The sequence below is a fragment of the Oncorhynchus kisutch genome, linkage group LG17 (genome assembly GCF_002021735.2).
Source record: "Oncorhynchus kisutch isolate 150728-3 linkage group LG17, Okis_V2, whole genome shotgun sequence".
Lineage (NCBI taxonomy): Eukaryota > Metazoa > Chordata > Actinopteri > Salmoniformes > Salmonidae > Oncorhynchus > Oncorhynchus kisutch.
Window position 1 is genome coordinate 31,287,311 of NC_034190.2, and position 25,170 is coordinate 31,312,480.

The 25,170-nt window shown below is 42.7% G+C and overlaps 1 protein-coding gene across 6 annotated transcripts in view; it reads right to left on the bottom strand.

Moving 5' to 3' along the window:
• LOC109907443 (semaphorin-4A-like) overlaps positions 1–25,170 on the bottom strand; it is a 45,714-nt gene that overhangs the window by 16,336 nt on the left and 4,208 nt on the right. For 3 of the 6 annotated variants that reach the window (XM_031793548.1, XM_020505404.2, XM_020505406.2), the window contains exon 2: positions 15,195–15,447. In XM_031793548.1, coding sequence (XP_031649408.1) covers positions 15,195–15,291 — 97 coding nt within the window. In that variant the 5' untranslated portion in view covers positions 15,292–15,447. Of the gene's footprint in view, positions 1–14,686; positions 14,706–15,194; positions 15,448–17,964; positions 18,019–25,170 lie in introns of those variants that run through there. The other 3 variants (XM_020505403.2, XM_020505402.2, XM_031793549.1) reach the window with 2 other exon arrangements.

Genomic DNA, 25,170 nt, shown 5'->3' on the forward strand with positions numbered 1-25,170 from the left:
AAGGTTGTGGGTTTGAATCCTGCATAAACTATCCATGTTGGATTGGAGTCACTCGTAAATGGTCAAAAATAATATTCACATAGGCCTACGTTCTCAGCAGCAGAAACGTAACAAAACTCAAACGACTGTGAACAGAGGGCTTTTAAAAACATGACAATACACCGGTCCTCAAAGACACTAGATTAAGGGTTAGGTTAAAATAGACTTAATATAGATGACATATTATTAATATCCCAATACAGTCCGCACCCAGCATTCAAACACCCAGAAAAAATATATTTTGGACTGCTCTAACCACAAGAGGGCAAACTTGGCACTGAACGTAGGCCTTATAGCGTAGCCTACATAAAAAGCCTACATATTTTTAAGCTTTGAATACATCATTATTCAGCGCAGAATATTTAGAAAGATTTAGGATTAAGTCTAATCCGGGGAAAGTCAAATGGAAAAAGTGTCACTCCAATGGTTCAATGTTGAACAACTGCAGCTATTTTCACACGACGGCATGAAATATACTGGCGTAATAATTAGCCTACATTAACCTGCTCAGATGGAGTGTCGAGACAGAACTGACATTTCAGGAATTTCTTCTTCTTTTCATTAACATTTTCCATACAATAACAGGGGGCGGCACCCCCTCGTTCCACGCTCCAATTTCATTTGGACTGGAGGCCCTCAAGCAGGGCGCTATGAAAGATGGGAAATAGCACGTGCACACGCACATAGTACTGAAGAACGCCCAGAAACTCTTAAAGACCATCCCCATGGCGTTTAACCAATTACAATAAATCAACCCACTTGCCTATTACGTAGAGCCATTTCAAACTCTGTAGGAATATTCTGGAAAAACCTCTCTGAACACTGAACAGGGTTGTCATGATTGAATTCCCTTCCAACATGGGGATATGCGAGTGAGTGAGAGACTCAATAGATGGCAGGTTGTGTGACCTTGTAAGGTCATGATTTTGACTTTCTGTAACCCCTTCTAGTCACGTCAAAGACTAACACAGTTAAGATGATATGGCACAACACGACAGCAAAGACGACATTTTGGTGTAGCATAATCAGAGAAATTGTCAAACGTTTGAAATGTTTTATTGTTCTGAACAGATTGTTGTTTTTTGCCTCCAGCGAACAATCAACCTAACCTCTCTCATAATCAGAATATTGGCTACTTCTCAAATGCTACCAAATCAAAATCAGCAAGCAGGACTGTCTGGAATTATACATTTTATTATGATGGTGTGATTCTTCTTCTAATCAAGACTTGGCAGCAGAATTCTAGACAGAGGCTCTACAGAGAGGGCATGAGCACATGACGAGCATAATCCTGTGCTGTCGCTATGGTTTCCATACCCGTGGCACCATTGGGGACAAAAAAAAATGGGTTGTGCTTGGATATTAAAATGGGCACAGACCTACACTGACAGCTTTGTGTTGTTCAGCGATTGTGAAAGGTGCCTGTGAGCTGATGAATAATGAACAAAGCCACTTCCTGCTTGAGGCAGTATCGCTAGAGAGATGAGATCTCTGGGTTTTCTAAGCAATGTGATAAAGACATTTACAGATAACAACAGCGGGAAACATCGGTGTACCGCGGCACAATTATAGGAGCTACTGTCTACGTGCACAGAAACATTCACAGGCCATACTTAAAACACGACCACACATACAGTGCAGCCGGAAAGTATTCAGACCCCTTGACTTTTTCCACTTTGGTACATTACAGCCATATTCTAACATGGATTAAAACTTCTCATCAAGCTATACACAATATCCCAAAATGACAAAGCAAAAACAGGTTTAGATTTTTTTTAAACAAATCACATTTACATAAGTATTCAGACCCTTTACTTAGCACTTTGTTGAAGCACCTTTGGCAGCGATTACCACCACAAGTCTTCTTGGCACAAGCTTGGCACACCTGTATTTGGAGAGTTTCTCCCATTCTTCTCTGCAGATCCTCTCAAGCTCTGTCAGGTTGGATGGGGAGCGTCACTGCACAGCTATTTTCAGGTCTCTCCAGAGATGTTCGATCGGGTTGAAGTCCGGGCTCTGACTGGGCCACTCAAGGACATTCAGGGACTTGTCCTGAAGCCACTCATATGTTGTCTGGCTGTGTGGTTAGGGTCATTGTCCTGTTGGAAGGTGAACCTTTGCCCTAGTCTGAGGTCCTGAGCACTCTGGAGCAGGTTTTTGTCAAGGATCTCTCTGTACTTCTCTCCGTTCATCTTTCCCTCGATCCTGACTAGTCTTCCAGTCCCTGCCGCTGAAAAACATCCACACAGCATGATGCTGCCACCACCATGCTTCAGCGTAGGGATGGTGCCAGGTGTCCTCCAGATGTGATGTTTGAAATTCAGGCCAAAGATTTGAATCTTAGTTTCATCAGACCAGAGAATCTTGTTTATCATGGTTGGAGTCGTTTAGGTGCCTTTAGGCAAACTCCAAGCGGGCTGCCATGTGCCTTTTACTGGAGTGGCTTCCATCTGGCCACTCTACCATAAATGCCTGATTGGTGGAGTGCTGCAGAGATGGTTGTCTTTCTGGAAGGTTCTCTGGAGCTCTGTCAGAGTGACCATCAGGCTCTTGGTCACCTCCCTGAACAAGGCCCTTCTCCCCTGATTGCTCAGTTTGGCCAGCCGGCTCTAGGAAGAGTCTTGGTCGTTCCAAACACTGTTTTCAATCAAATTGATTTAGAATCCCTTTTCACATCAGCAGATGTCACAAAGCACCATACAGAAACCCAGCCTAAAACCCCAAACTGCAAGCCATGCAGATGTAGAAGCGCGGTGGTTAGGAAAAACTCCCTAGAAAAGCAGGGTCCTTGAAAGAAACCTAGAGGAACCCGGCTCTGAGGGGTGGCCAGTCCTCTTCTGGCTGTTACGGGGGGAGATGAGTACGTGGCCATTTAATGCCAGATTGAACATCTTGAGGAACAGCGGTTCATAGATGACCAGCGGGTTCAAATAATAAAATCATAGTGGTTGTTGAGGGGGAAACAGGTCAGTACCTCGGGAGTAAATGTCAGTTGGCTTTTCATAGCCGAGCATTCAGAGTTCGAGACAGCATGTGCGGTAGAGAGAGAGTGAGTCTTGGGGACCTTTAATGCTGCAGACATGTTTTGGTACCCTTCCCCAGATCTGTGCCCGACACAATCCTATCCTGTCTCAGAGCTAAACGGACAATTCCTTCGACTTGTTTTTTTGCTCTGACATGCACTGTCAACTGTGGGACCTTATATAGACAGGTGTGTTCCATTCCAAATCATTTCCAATCAATTGAATTTACCACTGATGGACTCCAATCAAGTTGTAGAAACATCTCATGCATGATCAATGGAAACAGGATGCACCTGAGCTCAATTTCGAGCCTCATAGCATAAGGTCTAAATACTTATGTAAATAAGGTACTTCTGCTTCATCATTATATGGTAATGTGTGTAGATTGATTGAATTACATATTTTCCTTCACAATTTTAGAATAAGGCTGTAACCTAACAAAATGTGGAAAAAGTCAAGGGGTCTGAATACTTCGATTGCATTGTATAAAACAGAGGTGTATGCACACATGCATAGGCCTACAAAATGGCCTCAAATTTAACAGGCCTTGATTTAAATACCTCTGTATACATTGCGTGTAAGTGTGGATGCCTGACAAGTACATCAGTACAGCGTTAATTGTTCTACAACTTCTGCTTGACCATAGAAGCAATGATATCCAGGAAACTGCCGTTATCATCCGTTACAATGCTCCTGTCAAGAGTATAAGCCCTAGGGCATCAGTAGTTAGGTCAGTCTACAGTTTTCACTTTCATATTCAATTTCCAGCACATCAACTACATACACAAAATTATGTGGACACCCCTTCAAATTAGTGGACTCGGCTATTTCAGCCACACCTGTTGCTCAGGCCATGCAATCTCCATAGACAAACATTAGCAGTAGAATGGCCTTACTGAAGAGCTCAATGACATTCAATGTGGCACCGTCATAGTATGCCACCTATCCAACAAGTCAGTTCGTCAAACTTCTACCCTGCTAGAGCTGCCCCGGTCAACTGTAAGTGCTGTTATTGTGAAGTGTTAACGTCTAGGAGCAACAACTGCTCAGCCGCGAAGTGGTAGGCCACACAAGCTCACAGAACGGGACCACCGAGTGCTGAAGTGTAAAAAATCGTCTGTCCTCGGTTTCAACACTCAGTACAGAGTTCCAAACTGCCTCTAGAAGCTCCTGTTTGTCAGGAGCTTCATGAAATGCGTTTCAATGGCCGAGCAGCCACACGCAAGCTTAAGATCACTAAGCACAATGCCAAGCGTCGACTGGAGTGGTGTAAAGCTTGCTGCCATTGGACTCTGGAGCAGTGGGTACGCGTTCTCTGGAGTGATGAATCATGGGTTTGGTGGATGCCGGGAGAACACGACCTGCCAACCCCATCGAACACCTTCGGGATGAATTGGAATGGGGACCAACTCCATATTCATTTCCATGATTTTAGAATGAGATGTTCAACGAGCAGGTGTCCACATACTACATGGCCAAAAGTATGTGAAAATAGTGCGTTTCTATGTTGAGGTAAAAGATAGCAGAAGATAATGGTTTCCAATGATAGTGTGGTATTGTGTGATTTTGACCAATTATGAATAGGTATTGCCTACTAATTGGTTGATGATTTAAGTATTTACAATGACACCATCTTTTTACAAAAAAAAACCTGAAAAGTTCCATTTTCAAATATGTCAATGATGGGGTGGTGCTGGATATGAATGAAACATTGTGACATTTCCCTAGTACACCATAAACGTTAGACGACAAAACAGTGACAACATTAAATTACACTTGAAAAGTAATGACCGTGAGTGAACCAAATTAATAGAACAAGGAAATTCCTCAAAACCAGTCAACGGCCAAACTGATTATATTGATTAGGCCCATTTCACACGTTTCACAGAAAGTGTGCTTTTTGAAGAGTTGTGAATGCATTTCTTCTGCTTTTGCCTGGCTTGCCGGGTTCACAGTTGTCAGACACATGACTGGCGGACAAGACTAGTTCTGCTTGAACTCTAAAGAGCAGTGTCTGATTCAGTACGTGATATATAGTAACCTTTTAAGGGAACAGTCCAAAGTTTGACCAAATGATGGTTTACTATATATGAGCTGCAGTGAAAATAGTGTGATGTTTGACTGGTTTGTGGAAATTGAAACAGAGTTTGGGGGAACCATTTACATCAGCCACTATACTCATCAGCCTAGAATCAGTGCGATGATCATACAATTTTTTTTAATTATGCAGGGAATTTTGAGAAGTATTCTCGTCTTTAACTTTGAATTCCCTTGCATTGAAGACAAACTCTGGGTCCACAAATGGTAAACCAATTTTAATAATTTAAGCAAATTAGTCATGTATTCATCCAATAAATGTTTTGACCAGACCATGACAAATGTGTGACTTCAGTGTAAAAATGTTTGTGATAGTGTAGCAAAGGTAGTCAACACCTGTCTTTAGGCCTCGGGCAAAGTAACTCATAATGCAAGTACAGCTCAGCACACTAACAGGTTCTGAACTTGCACCAACAGCCCTAAATGATCAGTCACATTGGTGCCGTGACTAGCAAACTGTTGATGTTCCTTAGCCGCAATATTTGCTGCAGAGGAAGTGAAAGATAACTATGGAACTCGGAGGCAAAATACCAAGCTTGTGTCTGCAACTTTTGATTGATAATTGATGACTCATGCAAGCTCCTAGTGGTAACTGCTAATGCCAATTCTTTAAATCAAAAAGAACTTGTGCGGTCGAGTCACGCTGACGACCCAGATGTAACATCCAGTCGGTTAACTTGGCAGCCCTAGATTGCTTCAGGAGCTTTGCCATCCCTCTCTAGTTTAACATCAGTTGCACTGTGTGGAAAGTCACCTTTCACCACTCCACTTAGTCCTTCTCAAAGCTCTGTTAGCAGGAGACATCTCGCAAAAGTGCAGGCTCAGGGATAAAGGTAATTGTTTTTCCTCCATGCCCACCCCACCTACGAAGTGGCTCTTTCCAGGCCATGGGGACACAGTGCTCCTTTGTTGCGGAGGTCATGAGAAAACCACATCAGCTGAGGAGTTGGTGGGGGGACGGACGTGAAACGTCAAAATCAAACTGTTGCTTGTTTGTCTGGGCAAGGCCTTCTCTATACGGCCTTACTCAGGACCCCCGTGTGTCCCGTGCCAAGCATAGAAGGGGTTGCTGACCACATTTAGCTTGAACGGTTGCCAAGGACTGTTTGCTTCACTCCTTCGGGCCTCATGAGACTTGATCTGTGTGAAGTTGTGCTCTGCAGAGAGTTTACGTCTCGGCGCGTGCCTGCAAGGGTGTTGAGTCTGACAATTAATGTGGCCATGCATGGGGGTGTGAGAGATTGCAAGAGCGTGGTGTGTTTGTGTTCAAGGTTTGTGAGGGATATCAGCCAACAGACATCATTCATAACCACCCCAGTGAGTCAGAAGAAACTGTGCGGGTGTGCGTGTGTGAATGTTCGATCTGAGTGTAGATGAACTTTGAGGTTGTGGGAGAATCTCCTAGTGTGTTTTCTGCCCACCCCAGGGAGAGGGAGATGTGCCCAGTGATGAGTGTGGTCTGAGAGGCCTGTGCTTCAAAAGGGATATGGTCCTCCACTGGGTTTCTTGCTCAGTCACGCAAGTGGTTGCTCCAGGAAATTTGTGGATGTCAATACACGTGAATGAATAAGAGAGACATACGGCCTCCTGAGTTGCGCAGCGGTCTAAGGCACTGCATTGCAGTGTTATGGCGTCACAGAAGTCTGGGGTTCGATCCCAGGCTCTCTCATTATCAGCAGTGACCGGGAGTTCCATAGGTGTAGTGCACAATTGGCCCAGAGTCGTCCGGGTTAGGGGAGGGTTTGGCCAGGGGGTTGGCTCGGCCAGGGGGGGTCGGGTCAACTCCTTGTGGCGGGCCGGGTGCCTGCAGACGGAATTCGGTCGTCAGTTGAACAGTGTTTCCTCTAGCACATTGGTGAAGCTGGCTTCCAGGCTAAGCGAGCGGGTGTTAAGAAGCGTGGTTTGGCGGACGCATAACATGACCTTCGCTTCTCCCGAGCCCGTTGGGGAGTTACAGCGATGAGACAAGGTCGTAATCATGAAATAGGGGAGAAAAGGGGGGTAAAAATTACACAAAAATTATTTTGATATCAAAATGGGGTCCTGGGAAAAAACGGTTTGGGAACCACTGATCTCATCCTCCCAGGCAAGGCCATAGAAGAGACCATTGGTTGTGACTAAACACTGCTAACAGGCACGACTAACATCATTAAATTTGCCAATGAAACAACAGTGGTAGGCCTGATCACCGACAAGAACGAGACAGCCTATAGAGAGGAGGTCAGACCTGGCTGTGTGGTGCCAGGACAACAACCTCCTTCAACGTGATCAATACAAAGGAGAGGATTGTGGACAACAGGAAAAAGAGGACCGAGCACGCCCCCATTCTCATCGACAGGGCTGTAGTGGAGCAGGTTGAGAGCGTCAAGGTCCTTGGGGTCCACATCAACAACAAACTAACATGGTCCAAGCACACCAAGACAGTTGTGAAGAGGGCACGACAACACATAACCCCCCTCAGGAGACTGAAAAGATTTGGCATGGGTCCTCAGATCCTCAAAAGGTTTTAGATGAACCATCGAGAGCATCACTGCCTGGTATGGCAACTGCTCGGCCTCTGACCGCAAGGCACTACACAGGGTAGTGCGAATGTCCCAGTACATCAATGGGGCCAAGCTTTCTGCCATCCAGAACCTCATTACCATGCAGTGTCAGAGGAAGGCCCTAAAAATTGTTAAAGACTCCAGCCACCCTAGACAGACTGTTTTCTCTGCTCCCGCACGGCAAGTGGTACTGGAGCGCCAAGACTAGGCCCAAGAGTCTTCTAAAGAGCTTCTACCCCAAAGCCATAAGACTCCTGAACATCTAGTCAGATGGCTACTCAGATTATTTGCATTGCCTGCCCCCCCCCCCCTCCTCCTCTTTACACCCCTGCCACTCTCTGAGTGACTAACTCTACCTACATGTACATACTACCTCAACTAACCGGTGCCCCCGCACATGGACTCTGTATCGGTACCCCCCCTGTATATAGTCTCGTTATTGTTATTTTACTGCTGCTCTTTAATTAAGTGCTACTTTTATCTCTTATTTTTTTTAACTGCATTGTTGGTTAGGGGCTCGTAAGGTCTACACCTGTTGTATTCGACACATGTGACTAATAATATTAGATCTGATGTTTGGTGCTGATCAAATGTTCAGTGTGTGTGTGTGTGTGTGTGTGTGTGTGTGTGTGTAGACGGCACTTAGAACACAGATCTGGAAGACAAATGGCTTGGCCTGAATCCAGTTCTGACTGGCTCAACCAGAACTGAGCACTCAGAGCCCATATCAGATGCCACGGCGAGGGGGGAGCAGGTACAGTATTTTAACTCAACACAGCTGGAGTGGAAGACAGGGCTAAAGCGAGGAATTAAGTTTAAAGACTTAAAAGTCCAACATTTGTGTCAAGGCAAGTGAGCTGGCAAAAACAGAGAAGCCCAAAACATGAGCTCCTTAACTGTGAATAAAAAAATGAAAAACTAGTACACACTTACGTTGATTAGAGTTTAGACACTTCACACCATAGAGTTGGCCATGTGAGACATTTGGCAGAGGGAGTGACTACTGCATTTCCGTACTACGGTGTGGCTCTATGGGTCATGTCTCATGGGTGGGTTACTCATGAATGAGCAACGGACTGGTCTACTGTGTGAGCAGTCGCCCATTTAGAAAGAGGGTGAAGTAGGGGATGGGTGGGTGTTGCGCAACACGGCAGATAAAACCTGCCTTCCTGGGGATTAGGAGGGATCCCGTCCCGTACCTGTCAGCGCGCGTCATCATCCCTCTGCTGCCTGCACACACGGGGTTGAGGCTCATCTCAGTGAGGAGATGAAGAGACCTCAGTGGAAGTTAATCCTGAGAGATTCTCACACAGTTGTGAATATGTTTCTCCCTTTCTTGCCGCAATTTGATGCCATTTTGAATCTAAATAACTACCATAACGGCCATCCATTTGTAATGACATCGACACTCATGTGATTCATTACGTCACTCATTCATTAAAAAGTATTTATCTATAAAATGTGTGTGGGTGTGTGTGCACGCATTTGTACACAACTCGCGTTGTGCATGTTGCATGACGCCAACCGTCTTAGTGGTTGGCTCCAGCTGACTGAGGCCCCACTGCCTGAGGCTGAGTGGTTAACTAAAGTCTGCTGGAAATGGGGATGTGAGAGTTTGCTAACGGCAGAAATGCGCTACCCGAGGACACTTCCTCAAAACCAATGAGACGAGGAACTCCAAATATCCGCATGTCAGCATAACGAAAATGAGCGAGTTCTGTAAAGCTTAGTGAAAAGTGATCAGTTTAGGTCCTCGCCCATGGCCAACTCAAACACTATTCTGTGGAATTCTAAACAGCACAGAATGGAGTCACGAGCGGTTTAGTTTGTAAACACGCAAAAATGGTCATCTGTCTCAATCAGAAAAGAGTAAACTCATTTCGCTAACAGGCCGTGAGCAGAAAGCACATTCTTCACAACTTAGGTGTTCAGGGCAGGTGCAGAAACTGAGGTAAACATTTCTACACCACATTCTTAAAGCCAGGCAATTCTCCTGCATTTGTAAAACATCATTATTATTATAATTTTTTTAAATGTATCCAACTACAGCAAAAGTAGACCAGATACTGAGGTCAATAGGCTATGCCTGGCAAACTGGAAGAAAAACATTAATGATCTAGCATACTGGTCTGACCACTGGTCTAACATAAGACAAACTGCTTTTGTAAGTTAGGCGACTCCCGAACACAAACTCCAAATAACATAATGTTATTGGGAGAAAGTGATAGAACTTACAACAAACCTTTAAAGCAGCAGGCAGGTTTTAAGGCATCAGCCTGGCGGGCTCTCTTGGTCATCCCAGCTACAAGTAGCAGAGATGATCAACATTTCAAGCTGCATGGGAGGACGGGAACACCATGGGCTTCTATTAAGTCCCCTAATTCCCTGCCTGCCTCCAACACTCCTTAAGTGAGCTCTGAAAGGAGAAAAGACCCTGGAGCAGCTTTGTTTACTTTCACCTCTCACAAAATTATAAAAGATCAGCACCCCAGACCCCAATCCCTTCTGACCCTAAACAATAAGCATTATTGGAGATGCTGATCTTGGGTCCCGAGTTGGAGGAAGTGTTGTCAACTTTAAACTTAGCGTTTGTGCTGTTCCATTGAGTGTGGGGAAAAATGGATCTTGAATGGGGTATTGGCATCGTCTAAGAGGATGGACATTTTTCCAGTAGTTCAATCCAGGCTTCCGGGGAAGCCTAAAAGCTTACCCTTTTCACACTACTGAGCCGAGCTTAGCTGTACTGCAACGGCCTGTTGCTGAAACCATGCTGAAAAAAGGACAATGTGATTAGATGCATCCGAGCCAGGAAAAAGAAAACAGTTTGGGACGGCACAAAACTGTAAAAAAAGGGTGAGTGACCCCATTAGTACTATTCCTGAGCAAAACATACGAAAACACTCACGCAACCTAATCTGATACTGTGCCCAAACAGAACAAAGCCACAGAGAGGAATCAAAACAAAAAGGCTTCACCTAAGTCTGCAAATGTATCCGCTTTCACATTTATTTCTCTCAATCAGGTCATCTTCGCTTCCTGTTCTTCTAGTCAGACACAGTTTGGGCTTCCGCTTGTGTTATACAGCAAGTCCTCTTCAATGTAAATTTAGGGCCCTATAAAATCTGTGTTGCAGACGAAATCACAGAATCCAGACAAAACAGAATTCAACAATTTTCTCAAATGTATTTAACTTAGGACATCAACTAAACGTATTAAGCTAAATTATTAGAATTCATTTTCCCAAGTTAATAATAAGACATGAACAAATTGCATCAGTGATTTGTATTTTCTGCAACTTTCTGAAACAGGCACAGGAATGCCTCGGTCTGTGTGTGTGTCAACACTGATGTTACATTTGGCAGAATACGATTATTTGCATCAATCCAGTGGCCATTTGTTTTGCAAACTCTGCAATCACATGTGTGCAACATTGCTAACTAAACAACGGTGTCTTGTTGGTGTGCACTGGCATTAAAAGTGTAACTACACACAAAAATCTAAATGCACTAATATTTTGCCCAGACTTCCAAAGTGGTCTCCTGATATGGTTTTAAGCATTGTTGTGGACTTAGAAAAGCAACTACATTGGATAGGGATGCACAATATCTCAGAATTGGCCGATAGCTAAAAATGCTGACGTGCATACCTATATAACGTAACTTAGCGATGCACAGATATGCCATTTTTACCCCATACCCGATATTTTCCTTGCAAAACAAAAACCAGATATCCGATTTTTAGAATTTTAGCCGTCTTTTAAGCATTTTAGTACAGTTAGATAGTTGAACACACACACCAACAAGTTATTTTGTTGGCATTTACGAATGTCCCCATTACCAGTAAAATATCATCAAAAACCTATTTCTTTCACTTACTAGCTCTGCTGTTTCGTTGTTTATTCTCAACCAGGATTTCATCATACTGAGCTGCCATTCGAACTACTGACTCGAGAAATAAGCTCATCAACTGCGTCTGCAGCAGACCCTCTCATGGCATTGAAACACCTGCTCAACAAAACTGCCCACACAGCCAGTGGGGTTAAAACTTGCAAAAGTACTCTACTAGAGGCTGTAAACTAGAGGACTTTCTGACAAGCCTACCAACTCCAATAAGAACATCCAATAGTCAAAGGTCTATGAAATAGAAATGGTATAGAGATAAATAGTCCTATAATAACTACAACCTAAAACTTCTTAACTGGGAATATTGAATATGAAAGTGAGGGTTGAATGAATGCTTACAAGCCTGCTGCTGCCTACCACTGCTCAGTCAGACTGCTCTATCAAATCATAGACTTAATTATAATATAATTAAACACACAGAAATACAAGCCTTCGGTCATAAATATGGTCAAATCCAGAAACTATTATTTCGAAAACAAAACATTTATTCTTTCAGTGAAATACGGAACCGTTCCATATTTTATCAAACGGGTAGCAACCAAGTCTAAATATTGCTGTTACATTGCACAGCCTTCAATGTTGTCATAATTATGTAAAATTCTGGCAAATTAATGACGGTCTGTGTTAGGAAGAAACGGTTGTAATACACAGGTCGCAACGAGCCAGGCGACCCGAACTGCTGTATAAACCCTGACTCTGCTTACACTGATCGCAAGAGAAGTGACAATATCAGGCACTGCATTGATTATATGAACCGCAGGACAAGGTAGTTAAAATAGTAATATCAACCATGATTGATTGTTTTTTTATAAGATAAGTTTAATACTAGCTAGCAACTTCCCATGGATCCTTGCTGCCTGCACTCACGTAACAGGTGGTCAGCCTGCCACGCAGTCTCCTCGTGGATTGCAATATTATCGGCGTCCAAAAATGCCAATTACCGATTGTTATGAAAACTTGAAATCGGCCCTAACTAAAATGGGCCATTCCAATTAAATTGGTGGGACCTCTACTGTAAACAAGCGATTCGGTGGCATTCGCTGAGCCTCTTTAATGTGTCGCCACCATGCTCAATGCTAGGTACAAGATAGAAATGGACACAGTGACAGTGAAGCACAGAAGAAGAGGACCCACGACAGGCCACGGACAGAGCTGAAACTTCACTGCTTGACATGTATGATGAAATCCTGATTGATAATGAAACGACTGAACAAATTAACAACGAAACAGCACCGCAAGTAAATGAAAGAAATAGGTTTTGATTATGTTTTACTGGTGATGGGGACTTTTTGTTTCCGTGTGTGTGTGTTTCAACTATTTAACTGTACTAGAATGCTTAGAAGGCCACAAAAATGTTAAATACCAGTTATCAGTATCAGGTTTTTTGGCAAGGAAAATGTAGGATATCGGTATTGGCCAAAAATGTCATATCGGTGCATCCCTAACATTGGCTGACCTATTTTTTAAAAAGTGGGATTTTGAGCGAACCCCTGCATTTTTGGGGTGCAAATGGAATCAAGGAAAAACAAATGGGAGAAAACAGAATTTGGGCAAAAACTAAAAGGTAATCAGGCAAAAAACAAAAACATATGATAGGGCCCTATGAACTACACATTATTATAGGACCTGTCAAATTGTGCCAGTGTCCTCATCTTACCCCGTAATATTTGCAAGTCAGGGGCCTACTCGATTCCATTGATGACACTGCAGACTATTACCCTGTTTTACTGAGTAGTTCTCGTAACTCACTTCCGATGTTAAGTATAAATCCATTAGGGCCTCGGTCAATGGCCAACAGCTTTTAAACAAAACACAAGCCACTGAAATGGCCATAGAAAAAGCAAAGCAGAGATAGGTGAAAATGGTTCAGCAATTTGCACAGTAAACACTGAAGACAGATTGAACTGAAACCTTCTGGCAATCCCTTGAGGTTATCTGCATCTTAAACGTAAGGAATACAGTTTGAAATTCCAAACATAGATTCAACAGCTGAAAGAACTAGAAGCTTAGAGGATAGGCTACATTTCTATTGGAAACTGTGCTTTGCATGATATTTGAGCAGGAATGGAGACATTTTCAGTGCAAACTAAGGCAGGAACAGTAGTGTTATACAAACAAATGGCCAACGGTGGATACTATTTACTTTATGTTACAACTTCCAACCCTTAACTGGAGCAAACAAACTGAAAGTTTAAAAACCTTATTACAACATTCCGGGTTTTTTATGTTACTGCCCAGCCCCTTCAAGTGGAACTGACAGTGTTTTAGCCACATTAAATCTTATTAAAATCTGTTCATAATAACCACCTTGGAAGAATATACCTTTTTATTGTATTATATTTTCTTAAAAGCGAGCACTGTGTGTTCCTTTTCACGTTTTCATCAATTTTTTGGTAATGACAGTGTAAGGCATTTGTGAATATTCTATGGCAATATAGAGTGGGAAAGTACTGCAGTAAATAAAACCTAATAAAAACTTTTCATATCTGCAAAGTAGTTCAAACGCTGTCAGTTCCACTTTAACAATAGTAATGAATACACGCTTTGAAGACCATGCAACCGCACAGTTCAAAAACATTGTGAAGTCATCCGCTGGCTGCTTCGTTAACCATAATGCAAATCTCATTAGTACGTCGTTAGTTGGGGCAAAACTCGGGAGCTCCTCTTATTATGACTGCAGAGAGAAGTGCTTTGTACGAGAGAGAGAGAGACAACAGCGCATCGGTTCAGCTCAACTTTCATTCCCCTCTCCAGAATATCCACAAATGATGGATGGCAACAGACCACTCAAAGTTATTCCATGTGAGCCTGTGAAAGGCTCATGTGGGACAACTTTGGAACCAACTACACAACGTGCACATAATGACAGCGTCACCATATACAGATGGCAAAGATGTGTATTTTGGTCTGAAGTAATCATCTCTGCTCAGAGACAAGTAGGCAGTCATTGTAAATACACATTTGTTCTTAACGGACTTGCCTAGTTAAATAAAAGTTCAATACATTTTTAAAAAGTACCAATGAGCATTGATCATTCGTAAGTGATTCTTGAAAAACGAACTCAACACTGAATCGGCCTCACCCAGTTAGAGCAATGTCACTCACGATCGCATTTCCCCCCTGTTAGCGCTGTTGCACTTCAGACACTTCGTTGGTCCCGTTGAACCTCCATCTAGTCATATCAGGGATGCAATTACTACCAGAGCTACAATGGTGAGAACAATACTTACCGTGCCATTCCAAGTCATTGTCATTTTTCATATCATGATACCGAGTATAGGAGCATAGTTCAATTGGATGTACAAACGTCTGTGGACTGGGTGGGTCTCTCCAGCCCAAGCAGGGCATGATAGACAAGCATTCACACCAAGAGTGTCTTTTTGATCTGTTCTTAAGTTTAAAAATATATATATTTTATAATCCATAGCTAAATACAGTCACTGGAGAGTATTCACAGCTGCAAAGTACTTTGCTTTAAGCCACTGTCACTTTAAGACAGCGAGACTAAATGAAAGCATTGGAATGCATCACTGGATTTCAAAAGTTCATAATCGAGGAGCTAACAAGAGCATAAAAAGTGTTTGACTTACCCATAGGAAACGAGACCCGGGGGGTAAGCCTGGCCAAACATGTACCCATAACCCCTAGAATGACCACGATTATAGGGAGTGGGCCTTGGCGTTCCATGATGTCCCAAAGAGGGAGGAGAGCAAAATCAGTGCTTGGGAGAAGGCGTCTGGCGAAAAGTGTCCGTTGTTTGTCTGTGTTAAAGACTGGTTCTGTCGGGTGAGCACAGAGGCAAAAGCCACTTCCTCTTGTCTCTGGAGCCAGCCGTCATCGCATCTGAGGGATAGAGAAAAAAGAGAGAGAGAGATTGAGTCAGGGGAGGGAGGGTCAGAGAGAAAAGCAGTACTCCCTTGGCACTGTAGAGTTGTGGGTGGACAGAAAGCCTGCCAGCAAAGGAATGACTAATTTCCCAAGTCTGCACTAAGAGGAACAAATAACTTCTGGGATATCCCAGAATTACTTAATGGACTAGTATATTTCATGTACAAGTAGGCACCACCTACCTACACAGGCTGTTCAGCAAAAAAAAACATTACAAGAAACCTCAAGGAAAAACCCTAATTAAATTAATGATTCATGCAGTGTGAAATCATTTCGGGAACAACTAGAGAAACACCTGACAAATCACTTAACAATAACTTTGAAATTCTATTTGGCATAAGGAACATCATAGAGATTCAGTGAGAAATACAGATAATACCTACTTTACTCTAGGTTGAAATGACTGCTACTCACAACAATATGAAGCTTTTGATCAAGGGAAAGGTATTACCAACATGTTCACTGATATCCATCGTGCAAGCTAATTAAGGACCTATAACAAATTTCATATTTTGCCTAATTCCACTTTGTTTATCCAGGTTCCAGATTTTCCCTGTATTCAGGCATTCACTCTTAAAAATCACACTTTTTTAATAGAAAAACAACATTTGATGTCCTAAGTCAGGGTTCCCCAACTGGCAGTGCTTTGATTTGGCGCCCGAAGTTTGAGCATTTTTAAATATATTTTTAAAATGTTGGAAATCTGTTCCAAAGTATTCCTATGAATGGTAGAATGGCGCCTGAGAGGATGGCTGACGTTATACAGTGGGGCAAAAAAGTATTTAGTCAGCCACCAATTGTGCAAGTTCTCCCACTTAAAAGGATGAGAGGCCTGTAATTTTCATCATAGGTACACTTCAACTATGACAAACAAAATGAGAAAAAAAAATCCTGAAAAATCACATTGTAGGATTTTTAATGAATTTATTTGCAAATTATGGTGGAAAATAAGTATTTCTCAATACTTTGTTATATACCCTTTGTTGGCAATGACAGAGGTCAAATGTTTTCTGTAAGTCTACACAAGGTTTTCACACACTGTTGCTGGTGTTTTGGCCCATTCCTCCATGCACATCTCCTCTAGAGCAGTGATGTTTTGGGGCTGTTGCTGGGTAACACAGACTTTCAACTCCCTCCAAAGATTTTCTATGGGGTTGAGATCTGGAGACTAGCTAGGCCACTCCAGGACCTTGAAATGCTTCTTACGAAGCCACTCCTTTGTTGCCCGGGCGGTGTGTTTGGGATCATTGTCATGCTGAAAGACCCAGCCACGTTTCATCTTCAATGCCCTTGCTGATGGAAGGAGGTTTTCACTCAAAATCTCACGATACATGGCCCCATTCATTCTTTCCTTTACACGGATCAGTCGTCCTGGTCCCTTTGCAGAAAAACAGCCCAAAGCATGTTTCCACCCCCATGCTTCACAGTAGATATGGTGTTATTTGGATGCAACTCGGCATTCTTTGTCCTCCAAACACGACGAGTTGAGTTTTTACCAAAAAGTAATATTTTGGTTTCATCTGACCATATGACATTCTCCCAATCTTCTTCTGGATCATCCAAATGCTCTCTAGCGAACTTCGGACGGGCCTGGACATGTACCGGCTTAAGCAGGGGGACACGTCTGGCACTGCAGGATTTGAGTGCCTGGCGGCGTAGTGTGTTACTGATAGTGGGCTTTGTTACTTTGGTCCCAGCTCTCTGCAGGTCATTCACCAGGTCCCCCCGTGTGGTTCTGGGATTTTTGCTCACCGTTCTTGTGATCATTTTGACCCCACGGGGTGAGATCTTGCGTGGAGCCCCAGATCGAGGGAGATTATCAGTGGTCTTGTATGTCTTCCATTTCCTAATAATTGCTCCCACAGTTGATTTCTTCAAACCAAGCTGCTTACCTATTGCAGATTCAGTCTTCCCAGCCTGGTGCAGGTCTACAATTTTGTTTCTGGTGTCCTTTGACAGCTCTTTGGTCTTGGCCATAGTGGAGTTTGGAGTGTGACTGTTTGAGGTTGTGGACAGGTGTCTTTTATACTGATAACAAGTTCAAACAGGTGCCATTAATACAGGTAACAAGTGGAGGACAGAGGAGCCTCTTAAAGAAGAAGTTACAGGTCTGTGTTTGTAGGTGACCAAATACTTATTTTCCACCATAATTTGAAAATAAATGTATAAAAAATCCTACAATGTGATTTTCTGGATTTTTTTTCTTCACATTTTGTCTGTCATAGTTGAAGTGTGCCTATGATGAAAATTACAGGCCTCATCTTTTTAAGTGGGAGAACTTGCACAATTGGTGGCTGACTAAATACTTTTTTTGCCCCACTGTATGTGCTTCTAACCAACTGTTATTTTGTTAGTTTCTTTGCGATATTTCTAACTTAAAAAAAAAAAAAAACGTATTTTGTGCATAATGTTGCTGCTACCATCTCTTATGACCGAAAATAACTTATGGACATCAGAACAGGAATTACTCACCACGAACTGGTAGAAGCTTTTTACTTTAATGATGAGTCCGACGTGAAGGATATACTGCTTTCCCGGGAACAGGACCAAATCCCCGTCATTTCCGTGAAGAGGACAGAGAAAAAAAAGGAGGTGGAGGTTGGGCTGCCTCCTAGGAATTCGTAGGCGAGCGAGTAAACCCCCACTGCCATCTGTTCAATTGGCCAACGTGCAAAATTGATGACCTACGAGCAAGACTAAACTACCAACGTAACATTAAAAACTATAATATCTTATGTTTCACAGAGTCGTGGCTGAACGACAACATGAATAACATACAGTTGGCGGGTTTTAAACTGTATCAGAAGGACCAAACAGACGCCTCTGGTAAGACAAGGGGTGGTGGTCTATGTATATATGTAAACAGCTGGTGCACGATATCTAAGGAAGTCTCAAAGTTTTGCTCACCTGAGGTGGAGTATCTTATGATAAGCTGTAGACCACACTATCTACCTAGAGAGTTGTCATCTGTATTTTTCGTATCTGTCTATATACCACCACAGACCAATGCTGGCACTAAGATAGCACTCAATGAGCTGCATAACACCATAATCAAACAGGAAAACACTCAGAAGACACATTTCAGTTGAAGGCATTCAGGTTTACAACTGACTAGGTATCCCCCTTTCATCCAGAGGTGGCGGTCCTAGTGGCCAGGGACTTTAATGCAGGGAAATAAATCCGTTCTACCAAATTTCTACCAGCATGTTAAACATGCAACCAGAGAAAAAAAAAAAAGACTCTAGACCACCTTTACAACACACAGACACGTACAAAGCTCTCCCTCCATTTAGCAAATCTGACCATAATTATATCCTCCCGATTCCTGCTTGCAAGCAAAAATTAAAGCAGGAAGCACCACTGACTCAGGTCAATAAAAGAAAGTGGTCAGAGGAAGCAGATGCTAAGCTACAGGACTGTGTTTCTAGCACAGACTGGAATATGTTCCTGGATTCTTCTGATGGCATTGAGGCGTACACATCAGTCACTGGCTTCAATAAGTGCATCGATGACGTCATCCCCCCCCAGTACATCACCGGACATCACCGGGCCAAGCTTCCAGCCACCTCTATACCAGGCGGTGTCAGAGGAAGCCCCTAAAAATTGTCAAAGACTCCAGCCACCCTAGTCATACACTGTTCTCCCTGCTACCGCATGGCAAGCATTACCGTTTTTAACACTGCATTGTAGGTTAGGGGCTTGTAAGTAAGCATTTCACTGTAAGGTCTAGCTACACCTGTTGTATTCGGCGCATGTGACAAATAAAAATTGGTTTGAATATATATATACATATACACACACACATACTGCTCAAAAAATAAAGGGAACACTTAACACAATGTAACTCCAAGTCAATCACACTTCTGTGAAATCAAACTGTCCACTTAGGAAGCAACACTGATTGACAATGAGGTATGAGGGCCCGACGTCCACAGGTGGGGGTTGTGCTTTACAGCCCAACACCGTGCAGGACGTTTGGCATTTGCCAGAGAACACCAAGATTGGCAAATTCGCCACTGGCGCCCTGTGGTCTTCACAGATGAAAGCAGGTTCACACTGAGCACATGTGACAGTCTGGACGCCGTGGAGAACGTGTCCCTTTATTTTTTTGATATATATATATATTATATAGTTCATATCCCCGAGCTGACAAGGTACAAATCTGTCGTTCTGCCCCTGAACAGGCAGTTAACCCACTGGCCGTCATTGAAAATAAGAATTTGTTCTTAATTATTAAATCAAGGTATTTGGGCTTCTCCAAGCTCTGATGCTGGTCATCAGTAGCCTACCAAACTTTCTGACTGCCTGGTACTCAACACTCTATTGTCCCTCTAAATCACTCTGACATAAATGCAAACGTTTTCAAAAATGTAATCAAATACTTCACGAGATCTCATGTTGCAGTTCTATAGGCTATGCATTTGCGTGAGAAAACAGAGTGATGGCCTCTACTAAAAAGAGGATCCCATCAGCTAGGCCTAGTGTATTTATTTCTCAACTTTCCTAATATTAAGCACATTGGTTATATTTACAACCAGAGTATAGCCTACCTGGCTGGCATGAAAATGAACCACGGGAAAAGGGTCCTCCATTTGCTATATAAGTGTATAGGTCACATGTATTTTTTTTCCCTGCTGCACCTGTATCGAAACAGGTGCATGATAATAGTCCATTCTAAATCAAAACAAATTTCTCACACACGTGTATATTTATTATATGGTATATGTAAAGACAAGATTAAATCAAGAAGTCTGATGGGTGACAATACTTGCCTATCGCCTGTGAATGATATATTATCAATTGTGAATGATGCCCAGCATTAGAAACAATGCCCTTTCTCTCAATTTGTCCAAATCATAGTTACACACCTCATGTAGCCTCACCCATAGGCCTGTTTTAATAAGGTCTGTATCACAGCTAAAGTGGCCAAATCACTTCTTAAAATTAAGCACATTAGGCTCTACACACCTTGTAAAGCTGATTAACTGGCATACAGTACCAGTCAAAAGTAGCCACCCTTTTCCTTGATGACAGCTTTGCATTCTCTTGGCATTCCCTCCCAGCTTCATGAGGAATGCTTTTCCTACAGTCTTGAAGGAGTTCCCACACATGCTGAGCACTGTTGGCTGATTTTCCTTCTCTGCGGTCCAACTCATCCCAAACCATCTCAATTTGGGTTGAGGTTGGATAATTGTGGATGCTAGGTCATCTGATGCAGCACTCCATCACTCTCCTTCTTGGTCAAATAGCCCTTATACAGCTTGGGGGTGTGTTGGTTCATTGACTTGTTGAATAATAAATGATAGTCCCACTAAGCGCAAACCAGATGGGATGGACTATCGCTGCAGAATGCTGTGGTAGCCATGCTGGTTAAGTGTGCCTTGAATTCTAAATCAATCACAGACCGTGTCACCAGCAAAGCACCATCACACCACCACCTCCACACATGTGGTCTTACAGCTTATCATGGGATACTCTACTTCAGGCGAGCAAAAATCTAGAGACTTCCTAAGATTTGTCCAATGATTGTACGTTGGCAAGTAATTTTTTTATATTTTTTTAAACTAGGCAAGTCGGTTAACCTGTAGTGACACACCATCCCGTGAACGGGACCGTTGTCATCATGACACTAATCAGCATAACGCAACGGACAAATCTTCCTAGAAAATATTCCTATTCATGAAAATCACAAGTGAAATATATTGGAACACAGCTTAGCCTTTTGTTAATCACCCCGTCATCTCAGATTTTCAAAATATGCTTTACAGCCAAGGCTAGACAAGCATTTGTGTAAGTTTATCATAGCATTATGCCTTGCTAGCAGCAGGCAACCTTGTCACGGAAATCAGAAAAGCAGTCAAATGAAATCGTTTACCTTTGATGAACTTCGGATGTTTTCACTCACAAGACTCCCAGGTAGACAGCCAAAGTTCATTTTTTCCCAAAATATTATTTTTGTAGGCGAAATAGCTCAGCTTGTTCTTTACGTTTGGCTGAGAAATCGCCCGGATATTGCGGTCACCCATATTCCAAATTAGCTCCATAATATCGACATAAACATGGCAAACGTTTAGAATCCATCCTCAAGGTGTTTTTCTAATATCTATTCGATAATATATCCGTCGGGACAATTCGTTTTTCACTAGGACCGATTGGAGTAATGGCTACCTCTATTTTACGCGAGAATCTCTCTCGGGGCCACCATGTGACCACTTACGCAATGTGGCCGCCTACGGCTATTCTTCAACAGAAATGCGTAAAACTACGTCACAATGCTGTAGACACCTTGGGGAATACGTAGAAAGCGTAAGCTCGTTGATGGTACATTTACAGCTGAATAGGGAGTCATTGGAACGCAGCGCTTTCAAAACCTGGGGCACTTCCGGATTGGATTTTTCTTTGGCTTTCACCTGCAACATCAGTTCTGTTATAGTCACAGACAATATCTTTACAGTTTTGGAAACGTTAGTGTTTTCTATCCAAAGCTGTCAATTATATGCATATTCTAGCATCTTTTCCTGACGAAATATCCCGTTTAAAACGGGAATGTTTTTTTCTTCCAAAAATGAAAATACTGCCCCCTAACACCAAGAGGTTTTAACCTCTTTGAACCACCCATCCCGGATCCGGTATAATTGTCATCAGCAACGCTGAATAGCATAGCGCCACAGTCAAATAATATTACTAGAAAATATATCATATTCATGAAACCACATGTGCAATATTGCAAAACACAGCTTAGCCTTTGGTTAATCCACCTGTCGTCCCAGATTTTGAAATAATGCTTTACAGCGAAAGCAATAAGCGTTTGTGTAAGTTTATCGATCGCTCGACAAAACAATAAGTACACTTAGCATCAGGTAACTTGGTCACGAAAATCAGAAAAGCAATCAAATTAATCGTTTACCTTTGATGATCTTCGGATGTTTTCACTCACGAGACTCCCAGTTAGACAACAAATGTTCCTTTTGTTCCATTTTAACTCCTAACCATATGTAGACTTGCCATATTAAAAGGATTGAATATTTGACAACGGGCGTCAGGGTCTTGTCACGACCACCATGGGGCACGCTGTTCACAACGTTGACATAAGCAAACCTCTAACCCACACGGCACCATACACGCTATCTGCCCGGTACAGTTGAAACCGGTGAAGTGCACACTTCTAAAGAGTGCCAATGGCCATTGAAGGTGAGCATTTGCCCACTGAAGTTGGTTACGACGCCCAACTGCAGTCAGGTCAAGACCCTGGTGAGAACAACAAGGACGCAGATGAGCTTCCCCGAGACAGTTTCTGACTGTTTGTGCAGAAGGTTTTCGATTGTGCAAACCCCCAGTTTCATCAGCTGTCCCGGTGGCTGGTCTCAGACGATCCCGCGGGTGAAGAGGCCAGCCCAGGACCTCCACATCTGGCATGGTTACACGTGGTCTGCAGTTGTGAGGCCGCAGACCAGAGAAATGAACATTCAATCTGGAAGCTGCTTTGTTGGACATTCCTGCAGTCAGCAAGCCAATTGCACGCTTCCTCAAAACTTGAGACATCTGTGGCATTGTGTTTTGTGGCAAAACTGGGATGTCTACAAATTTGTGCAAAAAAATATATGGAGAAATAAGCTTGTGCTAATGGAACATTTCTGGGATCTTTTTTTTCAGCTCATGAAACCTGGGACCACCACTTTACACGTTGCGTTTATACACACACACACACACACACACACACACACACACACACACACACACACACACACATATACATGATATATATATGATATATCACACACACACACACACACATACACACATACATACATACATACATACAAAAATACATGGTCACCCCTTCAAATTACTGGATTTGGCTACTTCAGCCAGACCCGTTGCTGACAGGTGTATAAAAATCGAGCACACCACCATGCAATCTCCATAGACAAACCTTGGCAGTAGAATGGCCTTACAGAAGTGGTAAAGTAAAAACACAAACTTGTCTGTGCAACAATACCGGTATATAGTCAAATATGGTATACCACCCTGCCTTAAATATAATACCCATCATCCGATTTGGACCAAAGACGATTGGACCAATGCTACCCACAGGCACACCCAAATCATAGGGTAGACTATGGCAAGATCCAGTTATTCTGGGTGAGTTATAACTTTACAGGCAATATAATGCCCGCATAAAACCCCCATTCTGCAATTCTGAGAAGAGACAGTAGCAAGGCCCCTGACAGTAGCCAGAGCGCCTTTAAAATGAAAGGGGGAGGTGGGCTTAAAGAAAACAATCCACTAATTCACAGAGTTAAATATTGTGAGAACAATTTTTTTTATTTTGTTATTATAATAAGGTTGGTAGCAATGGGAAAATTGTTATGGAAATCTTCTGCAGCTCAAGTTGACTTTAAAACCCACAATGCAATGCTCGCTCTTTGGCTGGCTAGCTGGCTAGCACACAAACGTAGCTACACACATTAATACCAAAGTCAATATCAGCAAGTGTGTACCTAGTTAGCTGTAAAAAAATATATATAAAAAAATATTGCCTAAACAAACTGCATTATCAATTTAGGAGTCTACAATCTCAATATGTTCAACCTGCAGATCGATGTGTCTCGCTGAGTGGAGTCTTTGCAACGGCACCATGCAATGTACCCATGGAGAATGATATAGAAAACTAGTGGCCAAAAGGCAGAATTAGCATGGGCAGCATCATTTTAATGTTGTCAACTGGGTGGGACTTCTGACTTCATTGGCTGAGCCCTCCTGGTGACCCTGTTGGAGTCGTGTCCAACCAGGTCATCAGGAGGGTTCAGCCAATTGTGTGTTTGGCTGAACCCCAACCCACAATGTACTCAACGTCGTTGCCCCTGCTGTCACAGATTCTATAAAATGGCACAGATACAAAGATGATTCCTCATATCTCTTTATGTATGCACCATGGACTGAAGATGCAGACAAATAGGAGAAATGTGATGGACCCTCTTAAATGACAAATTTCTCAAGGTAGGAATATCGCAATTCTTTTAATCAACATCTCATTTGAGAGAAGACGACCTCCTGTGTTTTGACATTGGCCGGTATTGAAATCTGACATGTATGATAGACATTTTTGCGATGTAAAGTAGTAATTCCTATTAACTTCCAGTGTAGTGAGAGTGGCTTTATGGCAATGCTGTGTCATACCGGACTCATTTCTGCCTGCTTGAACAGCAGATGCACATGAAAACATGAAATGACCGCTGGAATCTATAGAACATCGCTCAGAGATGCACAAACAATATCTTTTTTTAAACGGTGAACGTTTTCTTTCATTTATAAGCAGAGGCAAAGTTCATCTTCAAATACTTTTCATTCCACAGTACCATTCTAATTTACAAGTTTACTTTGGTGCGTAAGTCTGAATTGGGGCTAGACAGAACTTTATCTTTAAATAAAAAATACATTTTGTATGCAGCTTTCCCAAATCAGTCAAACGATAACGGTGCAAAACAGAGCCACCAAAACAAAGGGATGAGGCGAATAAGCAAACAAACAGAAGCAAAGCTTTTCTGTGTGAGAACTGCTTCATTAAGAATGAGAGTTGCGTCCACAGCGACAATCGTTCATATGGTTAGAATGTAAAAATGCACAGGTCAAAACCATCAAAGTCCTGGCCCAGTATTATCCGAGACAAAATTGGGG